This window comes from Hibiscus syriacus, unplaced genomic scaffold, assembly GCF_006381635.1.
Source record: "Hibiscus syriacus cultivar Baekdansim isolate YM2019G1 unplaced genomic scaffold, ASM638163v2 tig00111983_pilon, whole genome shotgun sequence".
In the NCBI taxonomy this organism is placed as follows: Eukaryota; Viridiplantae; Streptophyta; class Magnoliopsida; order Malvales; family Malvaceae; genus Hibiscus; species Hibiscus syriacus.
In genome coordinates, this window is record NW_024063228.1 from 294,939 (window position 1) to 309,283 (window position 14,345).

General features: G+C 38.9%; 1 protein-coding gene and 1 pseudogene across 1 annotated transcript; both read right to left on the reverse strand.

Moving 5' to 3' along the window:
- Positions 1–373: 373 nt before the first annotated feature.
- LOC120173792 lies at positions 374–11,114 on the reverse strand. The gene is given in 23 exon segments (XM_039180870.1): positions 374–974; positions 1,062–1,215; positions 1,320–2,060; positions 2,195–2,280; positions 2,387–2,467; positions 2,551–3,105; positions 3,346–3,424; positions 3,427–3,559; positions 3,812–3,904; positions 6,406–6,615; positions 7,000–7,191; positions 7,441–7,603; positions 7,930–8,289; positions 8,618–8,833; positions 9,013–9,052; positions 9,055–9,094; positions 9,349–9,466; positions 9,558–9,781; positions 10,109–10,191; positions 10,351–10,441; positions 10,554–10,683; positions 10,685–10,835; positions 10,934–11,114. Coding segments are annotated over 23 exon segments (4,131 nt in total). The 5' UTR covers positions 11,061–11,114; the 3' UTR covers positions 374–910.
- A 1,311-nt stretch (positions 11,115–12,425) lies between these two features.
- LOC120173797 lies at positions 12,426–13,534 on the reverse strand (annotated as a pseudogene).
- Between the last annotated feature and the right edge of the window lie 811 nt (positions 13,535–14,345).

Below are 14,345 nucleotides of genomic sequence, written 5' to 3' on the forward strand. Positions count from 1 at the left end.
TTAATAAACCATCATAATCATTAGTTTTTTACGTTAAATATCAATAAGAATAATATTATATTCTAAAATCTCAAAATTATCATTGATGTAAGACCTTGCTAATATATATATATATATATATATTAGAAAAATCTCGCTGATATAAAAAATCATGCTTATTCCCTGACCCTTAGTTTGGTTCTTAAAAAAATTGTAAATTTATAAATTAATTCAGCATCCACTAATACCATTAAGGGATGATTATCGACTCTTATATTATTTATCCCAACCTGAAATTGAAAAAGAAAAGACTTGGCAAATGAAAAATATGCTATATATATAATGTTGAAATATGCAAACAATACATGACTATATATAAGTAAATTGAATAAATTTTAGAAAATTAATCAGTAGAATATTATTGATTTTACCAATTCTTCAGTCTATGCTCTCATATGATCTCATCCAATGAAAGGAAATAAATCCTAAAAATTTTGTCCGAGCTCTTGATGATGAGGTTAGGGCAGGAACATTCAATGTTTTTGTTCAAGTAACAAAACAGAGTCATCAAGGCAACCTTGGACTTTGACACAACTAATTAATATTAATCACGCAAGTAAATCCCATTAGTTATTGGACTTTGAATTTCAATCATCTTGAATTCTTTTGGTATAACACTCGAGCTCAGATGATTAACCACTGGAAGTCCAAGGTAGCAATAGTCCATCCATTCTGGTTAGGGTTAAATGAGCTGTGTTCGAGGCTGCTTTGCTCGGAAATAAAACAAATGGTAAGTCGGACCACCCTTCTTTGGATTCGCAAGTCAACCGACAGGGATAACGGTTGATTAATCCGGGATGACCTCACATTAGAGCTAGCTGCACAAGAAGTTGGTACCTATATGCTGATGATGCTGCAAAACTTTTTACCTTCAAGGGAGGAAGAACTCGACCATTTGCATCCCTCTTCCAGAAACAGCAATCTGATAGTGGTTCCTGAAACACCCATTCAAGGATTGAAATTTCCGAAACAGTAATAAAGGATTGCAGCGATCTAAAGTTGCACATAAACGCTCCACTGACCTGCCGCACGCTCTTGCATCTAACGCTTCTGGCTCTGGCACACTAATGACTAGATGAGCCTGCTCGGATAGTTTGCCATGATCCCCAACAAGCCAACACCGGATACGCTGATCGAGACCGGTTGAGAACACCCAGGTCCCATCTGTCCAAATGCCTTCATCAAAGAAAACTTGGTTTTAGTACAAATGACTAGTATAAAACAAAAAACTGCAGGAGCTAGAGTTCGAAAGAATCTGAGGATAGTTTTCATTATCTGACCTTTTATAGCAGAAGTATGAGCTGAAAAGATTCTATGTTGATTGAAGAATCTGATGTGATAATTACGGGACTGGTTCGGATTGTTATAATATACAACATTGTCAATACTATCAGACTGGATGGTTGATATTATTGTTTCTGAGGTCGGAAGTTTAGCATCTAACTCAGTTGATGACTGTGTCAGCTTAAATCGAAGATAATGAAGTGCTTGGTCATCACCCCCGCTGACAATATTAAGCAGAAAACAGTTCTCGGAATCTCGGAGGTCCCCTGAAAGATGGAGACAATTCACACCGGATTGGTGTACATTGTTCATAACATGTATAGGCTGTATTTCACATATCTCAGCTAAGGAATCAGTTCTGCTTGTTTCTGGCTCGAGCAAAGTGTTATGCTCAGCTTGCGAAGAGTTCTTTGAGCTCCTTTCAACGTCATTTAATTCCAAGGATGGGCAACGCGTAACATTCAAGTCACTATTATCCACGTCTCCAGCATTTTTAGTTACAGAGTTACCACCAAATCTTCTCTTAGACATACTACTGTTCAATGATCTCCACTGCCGCCCTCCTTGACTTCCTCTTCCTGTACGTGGCCGTTTCTGACAATCAATGAACTTCTCTATATTAAGACTAGAAACTCGCTGCACAAATGTTTCAACACTTTCAGTTATATCCCAAAAGGCGATACTGCCATCGGTAGCTCCACTTATCACAAGGTATAGGCTGCTAATCTGGATGTTTCCTGTTACTGAAGATTGTCAATAAGAGTCAGCAGAGGGTATAAAAAACCAGAAAGAGATCTTTTTAACCCTAATACTATGCAGCCAGGGTATGCTGTGTCCTTAATCTAACTCATGATTTTGAGGAAAAGACTACCTTTAGAAGGTGTATGCATAGGAACAACTGCATGCTGCAATGCTAAAACCGGAGATGACATCGAAGCTAATAAAGCAACATCAAACCTGAAATTATAAGAGGATAAAATATATTTCATGATGCATGCTGAAGTAATGAAAATGGAATTAGTAATGATCATTGACTGAAGTATCAATGAGCTTTTGTGAATACCATAATCTATGTGGTAAGACCAGAGCCTGTAATGTTAATGTGGCATCTGAACAAGCAACGACGACAAAACAGACGGTTAACCTGCAATGGATAGAAAAGGGAATAGTTTGTTTTCTTAAAATAACAAATAAATAAAACAAAAGGCAGATAAAATCAGAGCTTACCTAGAATTAGCACATTTAACAAGAAAAGCTGTCACAGCAAGGTATCTCCAATCATCTTCATACTTATTCCCCAAGCAAGTTTTTGACTCTGTTCCCCCTTTCTTAGTTGTTCCGGTCTTTGCATCATTATTGAGGCTAGCAACTTCATTGGCAGCACTCGCAATTTTTTCGCTTCCTCCCATGATGGAACTTTTAACAGGCATATTAGTGGAGAGCCACCTAAATGACATTGGTGAACACTGTTTGACTATTGGATTATGCCCAGTTTCACATCTGTTGAGATTTTGTCTTGGGTATATTTCTTCCTCATCCAGACTCCTATTTCTTAGTAACCAAGTTGTCAGAACTCGCTTTGCACCAACAGAAACCAGCAAACATGGATTTTGTTTGCCATCTGAAGTATCATTTTGTCCTTCCTGCATGTCAGGCATGGTGGATACACCTGAAGGAATTATGTGCGTCTTTGACGCAAAGCATATTGATCTAACAGCAGATCCACCAACATGCTCCCCGAGCAATTTTGATGCAGACCAATTCTCCACTTCCGGAGTAAACCTAAACCACCCGTAATATTATAAGATGATCTATTAATGGACAAGAATCGATGAGATAAAAACAAGGGAAGAACATATGGGACACACATTTGTGTTTTTAGTATACATTCAGCATATGCAGTGCACATGCAAATGCTGAAATTCAAAGGTCAACCATCCGAAGTTTCTCCAACAAAACAAAATATGTGTCCAAAACGAAGCATCGCACCACATTCTAAGGGGCATATGACTACCAACATACCTAGTTAACCTCACAGTTCCATCTTCACATCCAGTTGCAATCCAAATAAATTTATCAACTAAAGTTTCCTCTTCATTCCTTTAACTTGCAAATTTTCAGAGACAAAGCATAAGGAATGCATCTCTCTCCCGTGAAACTGTAAGTGTAAATTCCGGGGGAATTTCCCCCCCACACCTTCTGGTAACCAGTGCCTATGAATATAGATAATTTCATCCTGCACAAATTATTAAAAATAAATGATGTGCTCAGAAGATACAGAAACTCGAGAAAGATATCATGGCCAGAGTATGCTTTATTGTTCATGAAATTCCAAGGATGTGGCTTACTGATGAATGATTGCCAACAATGCCTTATCGGTACAAGTCATCACTCATAGACAGGTGAATCACATAAATTAAAGTAATAATTTGCATTTTTTCTGATGTTTCTCGAAGGATTCAGGTTTGAACAATAGAAGTAAGCATACCTTGACATATGCAAAGCAGTTCCTTATCTCTGGTACATCACCAAGGTAATAAGAATGAGGACGGCGCCACCCCCCACATGGAATTTGCAGAACCTGTGCCAATGAAAACATTTAGCAAAAAAGGTATAACCAAAAGTGTTTTTAAATTTAAAAGTGTTGTCTCATTCGTCTGTTGCCTGCTGGCCGCTGCCGCCGCCCGCCGCCTGACGCCGCCGTCAGCCGTCCACCGCCACACTCTGACCACCGTTTGACGCCGCTTTTTCCTAGGATGGTCGTCTGCTCACGGTGAATACAGATCTGGACTTGCATTTGCGAAAAACGCTGTCTTTAGTCGCAGATCTACACTCGCCCTCTGCAGATTTTCGAAGCCTCCAGCCGTCCGAGTTCGCCTCCGCCACTCAACCCAGCGCAGTGCCTAAACGTGACCTAATCCCGTCTTCTCTTGTGTCGAGCAGTGGTGTACAGCTGAGTATTCACCATGGAACCCCAACCCACGTCTCAACCCAGCCAACTTCGAGGGTTTGACTCAGCTGGTGCGGTGGCTGCTTCCTCCGTGAGGCCTCCTATTGTTCCTCCTTCTTCGTCTAGGAGTTCTCATCTCCCGCTTGAACCAGGCTGCCGTGTTGCAGCTGGTGATTTCCCCCTGGAGTCTGCCAAGGAATTAGAAGCGAAAGTGAAGGCTCTTAAAGCATTAGTGGCAGAGTTGAATAAGCGGGTTAATGATTTAAAAATGAAGGAAAATGCAGTTCCACGAGGCAGTCTTCTCAAGAAATCTGGATCCGCTGGTGCTGCCTCTTCATCTTACTCCGGTAAGGACAATCGTAAAATTGAGAATGAAAAGGAGAGGACAAGGTTACGGAAACCGCAAAGAAGAGTTTTACCAGACGCTTGTTGGCCGGATTGAGACAGTTGGTAACTTCTCTATTCCACCGAATGCTGCTAAGAACGATGTTTTGGCAGCCTTGGCACGTGAGGCGGGTTGGATAGTTGAGTCCGACGGCACCACTTACAGACACTCTCCTTCAACCCAAAATCAACAAATTTCGGGATCAGTTTCGGCGAGGTCGGGTGAAAGTCCACTATCATCCAGTCCTTTGAAGAAATGCTCACAAGAAGGGAAACATAGGAACGGAAAGCTGTCTTTTGTTCACGCAACACCAACGCTTCCTGTCGCTAATGTTGATCATGGTGGTGCCAAGGAAATCTATTCGAAAGGGTATTCCGATGCAAAATTTTCCGAAGTGGTGGGAAGAAGAAGAAATGGGTTTTATAATCGGTCGAAAGAAGGCCAACCAGATTTTCGCAATGGGTCCAGAAAGGAGTGTTACACGATTTTTATCGAAAACCTTCCAGAGAAGATCCATTGGAAGAAACTTGGATCCATATTTGGCTCACATGGTCAAGTTATTGATGCCTTCATTCCCAAAAAAAGAAACTCGAATGGGGTTCGTTTTGGGTTTATTCGCTTTGCTACAATTGAAGAAGCAAAGACATCGATTTCTAAGATGAATGGTTATCGTATTTACGGCAACAAAATTAGAGTCTCTTTGGCTAAACATAAACCCGACAGTCTTACTGGCGAAAGTCCTCGAAAGTTGTTCATAGTAAGTCGGGGCTGGAAGTTTTTCCGACGATTAAACACTGTGAAGTTGAGGGTGTTGTGGACGCAGATAAACTTCATGTGTTGTCTAACTGTCTTGTGGGGTGGTGCAAGAACTTTATCAAGATTGGTAATCTTGCTAACCAAATACAAGCCAAAGGACTAGCGGGTTTCACGCTTATGAGAGCTGCTGGAAATGTAGTTCTAATGGTTTTTGAAGATTCTAATTCGTTGAGATGCGTGAAGGATGAAAAGTTAGAAACTCTTGCAGAATGGTTTTCCAGAGTGGAAACTTGGTCTGAGAGCCTTGTGGTGGAGAGCCGGCGCGTTTGGCTAGTTTGCGAAGGTATTCCTTTTCACGCTTGGAATTGGGATACTTTCAAAAACATAGCTACTAAGTGGGGCAAGTTAATAGCAATCGATAACAGTTGTGAGTTCCCTTCGTCTTTGATCGGGCTAAAATCCAAATACTCACAAACGCTCAAGTGAGAATTAATGAGTTGTTGGAGTTGAAGGTCGGGGATCATTTATTCAAAATCTTGGTGCATGAAGTTGATCCTTCCTTCAAACCTAATTCTTGGGTTCCTGAAGATTGCGATATTTCTTTAGAACTTGATCCTCCAATTGGGTTGTGATTGTTCGGCTGCTGTATTCAGAGGCGTTTTTAAGTTTGTGGTTGTAATTGTTGGTTTTTTGTTATGTTATCTTACATCTTGAGGTGATTTAGGGGCTTTTTGGTTGACGATGTAAGATTTCTAGGTGATATGGGTTGTATTGGTGTTTTATTCCCGCATGTGGGTTTGGTGTTACCTCATGTACTTAGTATTATATTTAATAAAATATGAGGCACTCTTTTCTCCCTTCCTTGTTCTTCAACATACTTCTAAGTATGTGGAAGAATACGAAGGGAGTTTTTAATGAGACCTCCAACTTCTATCAAAAAAAAAGATTCTTACCTCCATTATCGAAGGAGGGAGGGTGGAGGGAAGAATACCTTTGCGTCGGTTATCAAATTCCATATTATGAAATCCGTTGATGCAAAACCAGCTGCATAGTTGCAGTTTGCCAGATCATCAGCAGATTTTAAGTCAGCAAAGACAGATTCAATCAAACTCAATTCTTTCAATTGTTTCATTCCTATAAATTCAAAACTTTCTCGGCCCTTGTCATGTTCAAAATAACATAGGCACCCATCTGCTCCAGTCTGAAAAAAAGAAAGGAAATCAGAAAATAATTGGCATACTTACAAATGCTTGAACATGAAGAAATATATGAGCACACGGACAGACATGCATAATGCATTAAACCATTTCCCCAAAGGCTAATGGATGCATCAAATCATTGATGGTACACACGATTTTCCCTTTCCTAAGGTTAATGGATGTTCATATGAATTTCGTAACAGAAATTATCCCTTTTCCTCAAGGGAGAACAAACTATATAAGATACATCTTAAATCTATTACGAATATTTCATTTTTATAATCTCTATATGGTAAAAGCTTCCTAGAAAAACCAAAACCAGAGAGAAAACATAAGATAGATTTATTATTCCAGTATTTTCCTTGTACTAGGGATTCATATCATACCGTTCGGACTTCAATTTGATTGTGACTTAATCTAGCAACTGAAATGTTGGACACGGTCGAAATCCCGTGAGCTCCTTTGAAATAACTTAGTGGAGATATCTTTACACCTAAAGAGGCAGATGTGGACAGCAACAGCTCCTTTGATAAAGGGAACAGAACCAGATTACCACGCAGATCTCCACAGACCAGTACCTGCAAAAGTACAAGCTACATTACATAAATAAATAATACGTAGTAAGAACATTCATACATTTTCTTTTCTTTTTTGCAAACATAGTAAACTCAATTAAACCAGGCTTCGGACTAACAACAGCTTCTTCAATGTTGAAACTGAAAGCTTTTCTATTTTTTAAAAATCTCCATCTTTAATCCATAGGAAAGCCATTGAGATAAACCAATAAAGTAAAGATTAGCGGGGGAAAATAAGAAGGCCAAACATGCCTCTTCCTCAAATGATGCATCCAAACACATAATTCGTATTCCAAAGCTTGAAGGGAATTCTGCTATAAGGGTAATTCTTCCAGAATCCTGACAAACAGATATTGAGGGGTCATATAGCTTCCACAGCTTCAAAATTCCTCTGGGATCAGTTGTGAAGACATACCTAGATAACAAAAAAGATGATATTTCAAAATCCTCTATATCTTCAAAGTAAAGAATGAGACTTAAGATGGCTCTCGACTGTCAATGCCAGGTTATCAGCAGGAAAACTACAGATTCTGCATTGGACAATGTGGCATAAGAGCTTCACTTCTTTATCAATCATATTATCATATTAATAAACCAGCAAATGCATTTATAAATGAGCTAGACGATTAATAAATGTTTAAAATTCACACTCAAGCATATAGATTTTTACAGCTCAGGCAAGCAATACTTGCCAGATAATCAGAATCAAGATAAAATCAGATTAATAAAGAAAAGTCATACCTACATCCAAGTGACTTACACCAGTAAGTTCCTAAGAGTTGCCTCTCTGCTCCAGCTGACCAACTAAAGGTGAAGCCCACTTGAGGTGGGGAACGATTACCCGTGACTCCAACAACTGTCATGTTTCCTTTACCATCTCCAATAGCAATCCAATCATTTATACCACAATGATTTTCAGAAAGGCTTGTGGACAACAGATCCATACAAACAATTGGAACCTCTCCACCGACACGGACCAGTTCAGTCCAATTAACATCCTCTGTCTCAGATAATAGAGCATGATACAAATAACCATGATTTGTAGCAACATAAATGGTATCTTCACATTTAAAATACAAGGAGCGCACATATTCACTTTTGCTGCAACAACAGAACAAACAATGAAAATTGACCATAAGCATATGATGCAAAATAATCAGAATACAAATATGAAAGAATAAAAAAAATAATGCAAAGGCAAGGAGGGAGGGGGGCAGAAGTTTCTGATCCATACTCACAAGAGAGGTGCTATCTAGGAAATCCGACTTAATGCTATACATGACCTATCCAAAAGTTATTACAAAATTGTTTTTAATTTATAAAGTATGTTTCTTTATAGCTGAGAACATTGTAATGGAATCTAGGCAGCACAACCAATATTTAGAGGCAATGTGATGGAAAATTGTGTTGTCCATTGATAAAACCATACCTGTCCATGAGTCCAGCATGCTGCATTGAATTTGGGATGCGAGTAGTGATTATCTGTGCTCCCTCAATGGTACCTTCAGATTCAGCATCTCCCTCCAACTCCGACGTCTTACAAAAAGAAGTGTGCAACTGGTGAACTTTAATTGCAGAGTCAAACCCAGCAGTAACGAGAAGTGCAGAATTTGGATCATATAAACATCGCCATATTCCTCTTCCTCTGCACCATTAAAAATATTCGAGTAAAATATCTACATTGTAATAAATACTAGTTTGATCAGATTTAGGCTAATTCAACACAGATTATCTCCCAAAATCATCAGAGTTTCAATATAAAATATCAAAGAATTTCAGAAGGAAGAAAAAACTCAAGTACAAAAATCTGGAATCACAACTTACATATGTTCCTTAATCATCCTAAGCTGCTTTCCATCCAGACCCACACACGACATGTGCAGTCCTCACCAGCAGTAATGATTAACTAACAGAAACCTTAAAAGATCAGTCTGATAGAGAAACCCATAATATTAAAAACCAAGATACGAAACACATTAATTCCAGATGCAGTTCAGACACTGCACATTGGAATTTGTAAAGAACATCAAACATGTGACTACACTCATAGAACAAGTTAAAAGCGTTAATCAATCACAGATATTATTATTCTGAGTTCACTGTTCTTAAATTTTACATGTACCAGCAAGTACTAATGCAACAGGATTACATGAATCTTACATTATCAGAAATACAGCAGTCCCAAATCCGAGCACTATGGCCATAAAGCACAGGGCCTACAACCTCCCTTTTGTCATCACAATCACTTTGCATACCAGGAATTGTCCAGATACGAGCACTATTGAATCAAGAAACCATATTAATCCATTACATACCTCCAAGAATAAAGTAGAACAATGGAAACAAAGTAGTTAAAAAAACTTATTCACCTCCGATCATCTGAGACAGAAACAAGTTTGGCTCCACTAGAAGACCAGACAATGCGAAATATCGAACCTTCATGTCCCACAAGTCCACATATGTGAACAGCTTTATACTCCTGATCATAACACTCAGAAAAGTTGGAAGTGGAGTTGCTTAAGTTCTTGCAAACTTTCACTGAACTTGTTGAACTAGGTGAATCATGTTGACAAATGACTTTCCAAACTATAATCTGCTTAAACAAATGTGGTTAGTGAGAGATCACTTAATGTTAGTGGTGCATAGGACTGAAGTTAACCCTAAAGAGTGTAACACCTTAAGGATGATAATGATGATTACATTATGAAAACAACCCAGGTTCATCATTATTTAACTAGTTATTGGCAAAGTACCATACTTGTGTTATATGTTCACGGGTTGAGAATTATAAAATTCAACTAAGAACCAAAAACTTAGAAATTCAAGGGCTTTTTATTTACTAAATCACTAAAAGGAATACCAAAGAATGTGAGAGCATTACAAAAAAGATAAGTATTCATTGCAAGGAAAGACAAGCCACCTCATTATAAATTGTGCCAGATGCAATTCGAAGAGCCTCAAGATTGTCACCCCATAATCGCATGGAATACAAAAGGCACCTATCTACATATAAATTAAGAGGTATGTGCAAGAATAAAAGTTACGAAAAGGAACTAAATCCTTCTTTGTTCAAAAAATCATCAATAAAAACTCAAGAAGCTGAAACAACGTGACATGGTGAACCGGGTGTATAAAAATTCCCATAATTTAGATACAACTAACCTGGAGATTGGACTTGAAGAACCAAACTAGACTTCAATATATCCCAAACATGGACAGAGTTGTCACTACATCCTATGGCAAGACAATGGTTCTAGCAACCAATACAAGAACAAACGTTAACAGAAAAACAAAATGCAACATAGGAAGCAAGTTCAAACTTTTAATAAACAGTAGTGAATGAAAACACAGAAAAAATACTTTACCTTTAAGAACAAAACATCTAGAACCCAATGAGTAAATCTCGGCAAAGAATGAATTAAGCTCAAGTCCACGCGAAAATCACTCTGGGTTTTTGACTTGGACACTAATTCAGAGCTTAAGTTAAATAAATTACTCTCTTTCACCGCAAACAACGACTTTACAAGTTAAAGTATTATCAGGCAAGCTACAAATGAGTCCATGTACGCGAATGCCTTCAAAGACTTGAAAAGATTTGATCATCTTTGCTGATTCTAGATCATAAAGAAGAACTTGAGAACCAGTTCCTGATTTGAAAAGAGTAAAAGTTTAGACATATTTAAATAAAAGAAGAAGAAAAAAGAATATCAGGTGGAGATGGTATTTGAGGGAAGAAAAGTTATACCGGCGAGGAGATAAGGAAAGGAAGAGAGATGAGAGGGAAGGTGGAGAAAACAGAGGGCTGAGATTTCTCCGAGGTATTGGCTGCTACGTATGTTGCAGTGGCTTTGTTTCAGGTTCGAGCCCGCCATTGTTGAGAACTTGGACAGTGGAAACTGGGAACAGATGGAAGTCGCAAAGGTTATGTTTTTCGGTGTAAAGAAAGATTTATTGGGCTTTGGAAGAAGGGTTATGTTATGTTTGCCCATTCTGAAGGCCCGAAATGGTTTGTCCAATTCAAAACAAAACAAAAATCAAATTTTAAGGGATGATACATTGGATTATTCAAACAAAATTTAAAGTTGGAATCTTAATATTATAAATAAAATAAATTAGATTGAGAGAAACGTTATAGATATATGCAGTGATGTAAATCAAATACGGATAATTATATTAAAACATTGCAGACGATTGTAGAAAGATGCTCAAAAGCAGATTTTCCGGAAATGGAAAAGAAAAAGTTTCAGCCATGCACAACGCTGCCTGCTTTTATAGTCTTTCTACCTCGGTATTCATTTTAGTGAACTCTGCCTAATTCAAGAATCACTATCAATATTGAATTTGAGGATACATTTGTTTTAATCATCGATACTCTGACATTGTCAAATTGCACGAAAGAAAGAAAAAAAATATCGAATCGAACCCAAAGTTTAGTCAGTCTAGTCAGTTGATGCCTTGTTCAATATTAGGCTTTCGCCATACCAGAAGAAAGGATATGAATCCAAAGTGGGAACTTCTTTTATAGGTATCTGGTTCCTCGGGACATGTCTGTTGGACAATTCATTCACACCTTAAGCTCGAGGCTTCACCTGACCCATGGAAAAGCACGTTTTTTTGTTTGTCAACAACACTACTCAAACTGGTAAGTCGTTATAAGATTATATGTTACGTTTTCTTTCATACAATTCTGTTTTCGACCGAGCCTTTGATTACAAATTGTGTTACCATGTTGGGCAAAATGTAATAGAGGCCAATCATAAAAAGTAGAAAAAAATCTTGCAACTCCTTAAAAACCTAGGCAAATAATAGAATCTTCTCCATCTATCGACAGCTTTCAAGAACATCATAGCAAAACTCCATCATTGTTGAAAAATCGTGCAAAGTAAACGAAAGAACACAAGAATTTTAACGAGGTTCGGCAATGTGCTTACGTCCTCGGTGCCTAGGCGGCGCTAGAAAAATTGTATTCAATGATAATAGGTTTAGGTTATATCTCTATTTATAATAGAAAACCCTGGTACATAATTTAAAAATTAACCCTGTACCGTACCGCGATCCGCAGCCCCCACACCCCCAACCCACATAATCGTAACCCCCTCTACGAGACTTTCTTTATAAGGACAGTTGATGTTCGCTTCGCTCACTCCGCTCCATCCCCTGTCCTCTTTACCGGTATATTTATGAGCCATACCTTACAATCACTATTGACAACTTTCAGGTCATTTTTCAAAACAAAACAAAAAATTATGAGCCAAACACCATCTTCTGGTGATATTCTGTCTTATAGCCTATCATAGAAAGAGATTTTTCGCTCCCTTCTTCCAAACACCCCGTACAGGCACTGCTCTAGTTGAGTTCTTACTGATATCAACCTTGTTCTCTAGGGGTTCAGGGTCTGACTCAGAAATTTTTAGATCCAGTAATGATGCCATTGAATCATCACCAAGCCGCCCTAGGTGAAATTTTGAAGTTTTCCTTCGCTGCTTGCTACCACCACCTCCATCCCCTGATCCAACTTTCACAGGTAAGGACTCATTTTGGCCCCCAATTTTTGTTGATGGCTGATTGCTTGAATTTAGTTGCACCCGTTGTTCCTCAACCATCACCTTTGTTTTGCCTTTGGAAGGACAGTAACCATCCTTTGATAGCACTTCTACCTATTCTTCAGAAGGCTTATAACTTGACTGTAGTTTACGTACACTGCTCAGAATGCTATCTGCCAAAATATCATTTGAATTACTGCCTGCAGCATTGACAGACATCCCTTTCCCTTTCTTAACCCCGCACACTGCCCTGGCCCTTCCATTCTCTTCCAGACCATTACTTTGTACACGAGCATTGTAGGTGTCAATTAGCTCTTTCTGCTTCTGAACATCAGGGCAAAATTTAGCCAGATCAAGAACTAGATGTGACAAGCCATCATGTTGTACATAATCCAAATATCTGTCTGTCCCTATTAAGCCCTGACAATACTGCCCAAATATTTCTTTAAAAGCAGTATATTTTTCTTCATCATATTCAAGATCAGCTCGCATCTTTTCCACCAAAGATTTGTTGGTTGAACGAACATCTTCCATATTCGTCGGCACATGGTTGCTTGAGGATTTCTTGTACCATTGTGCAGCAGAAACTGGAGGAAAATCAGAAGAGAGTGGTTCAGGGTATCCAGTCATTAGCACCTGGTTGCTTGAGGATTGCTTGTGCCTTTGTGTAGCCGAAACTGGAGGAAAATCATAAGCGAATGGTTCTGAGTATCCACTCGTCAGCACCTGGTTGCTTGTGCCTTTGTGCAGCAGAAACTAGAGGAAAATCAGAAGCGGATGGTTTTGAGTATCCACCATCATGGAGAGTTTTAAATCGCGGTCGCAGTCGCATTTTCGGTTATTTCGACCGTGATTGTGACCGTCGCATGTAAATCGGACGGCGGCGAAGCTGCTATATCACGGCCGAAATACACTGTTAACCCAGATGACATTAATATATCTGCTGTTGTGGGTCGAGCATGAGACTGAGCTGGAGCCTGTGCATGAGTTGAGCTGGCATAGCCCAACTGTGCAACCCTGTTGCCATTACCATTAGCAAGTGATGTTAGAGCTCCAACACTTGCTGTAGGTCTAACCTGACTTGAACTACTTGATGCAGGATGGGAATGTAGCAGGAACGTGGGGATGGGAAGACGAAGAGGGGGAGGTGGTGAAGTAGGGATGGGCATCTAACCCGAACCCGACGGGTTCCGATCCGACCCGGCCCGATCGGGTCGGATTTTTCTAAAAAAAATCGGGTTCTGGTCAGGTCGGGTCGGGTTCGGGTTTAGGGTGAAAAAAATTCGTCCCGACCCGACCCTAGAAAAATATATAATTTTACCTTATATATTTAGGAATAATTATAATAATACCCTTCTATATATTATTTTTTTCAATTTAGTCACTATTTTTATTAAATAAAAATAATTTTTTTTATTATTTCGGGTAGGGTCGAGTCACGGGTGGAGGTCCCTTTCTTCTCGGGTCGGATCGGATGGACCAAAAATCCGACCCAACCCGACCCATGCCCATGTGGAGGACGATGATGCAGGTTGTGGGGTTTGAAAGGTGGAAGTGACTTTTTTTTTTGGAAAAAAAAAGTTTTCTAAATAATATTTTTAATTTTTTAAAATA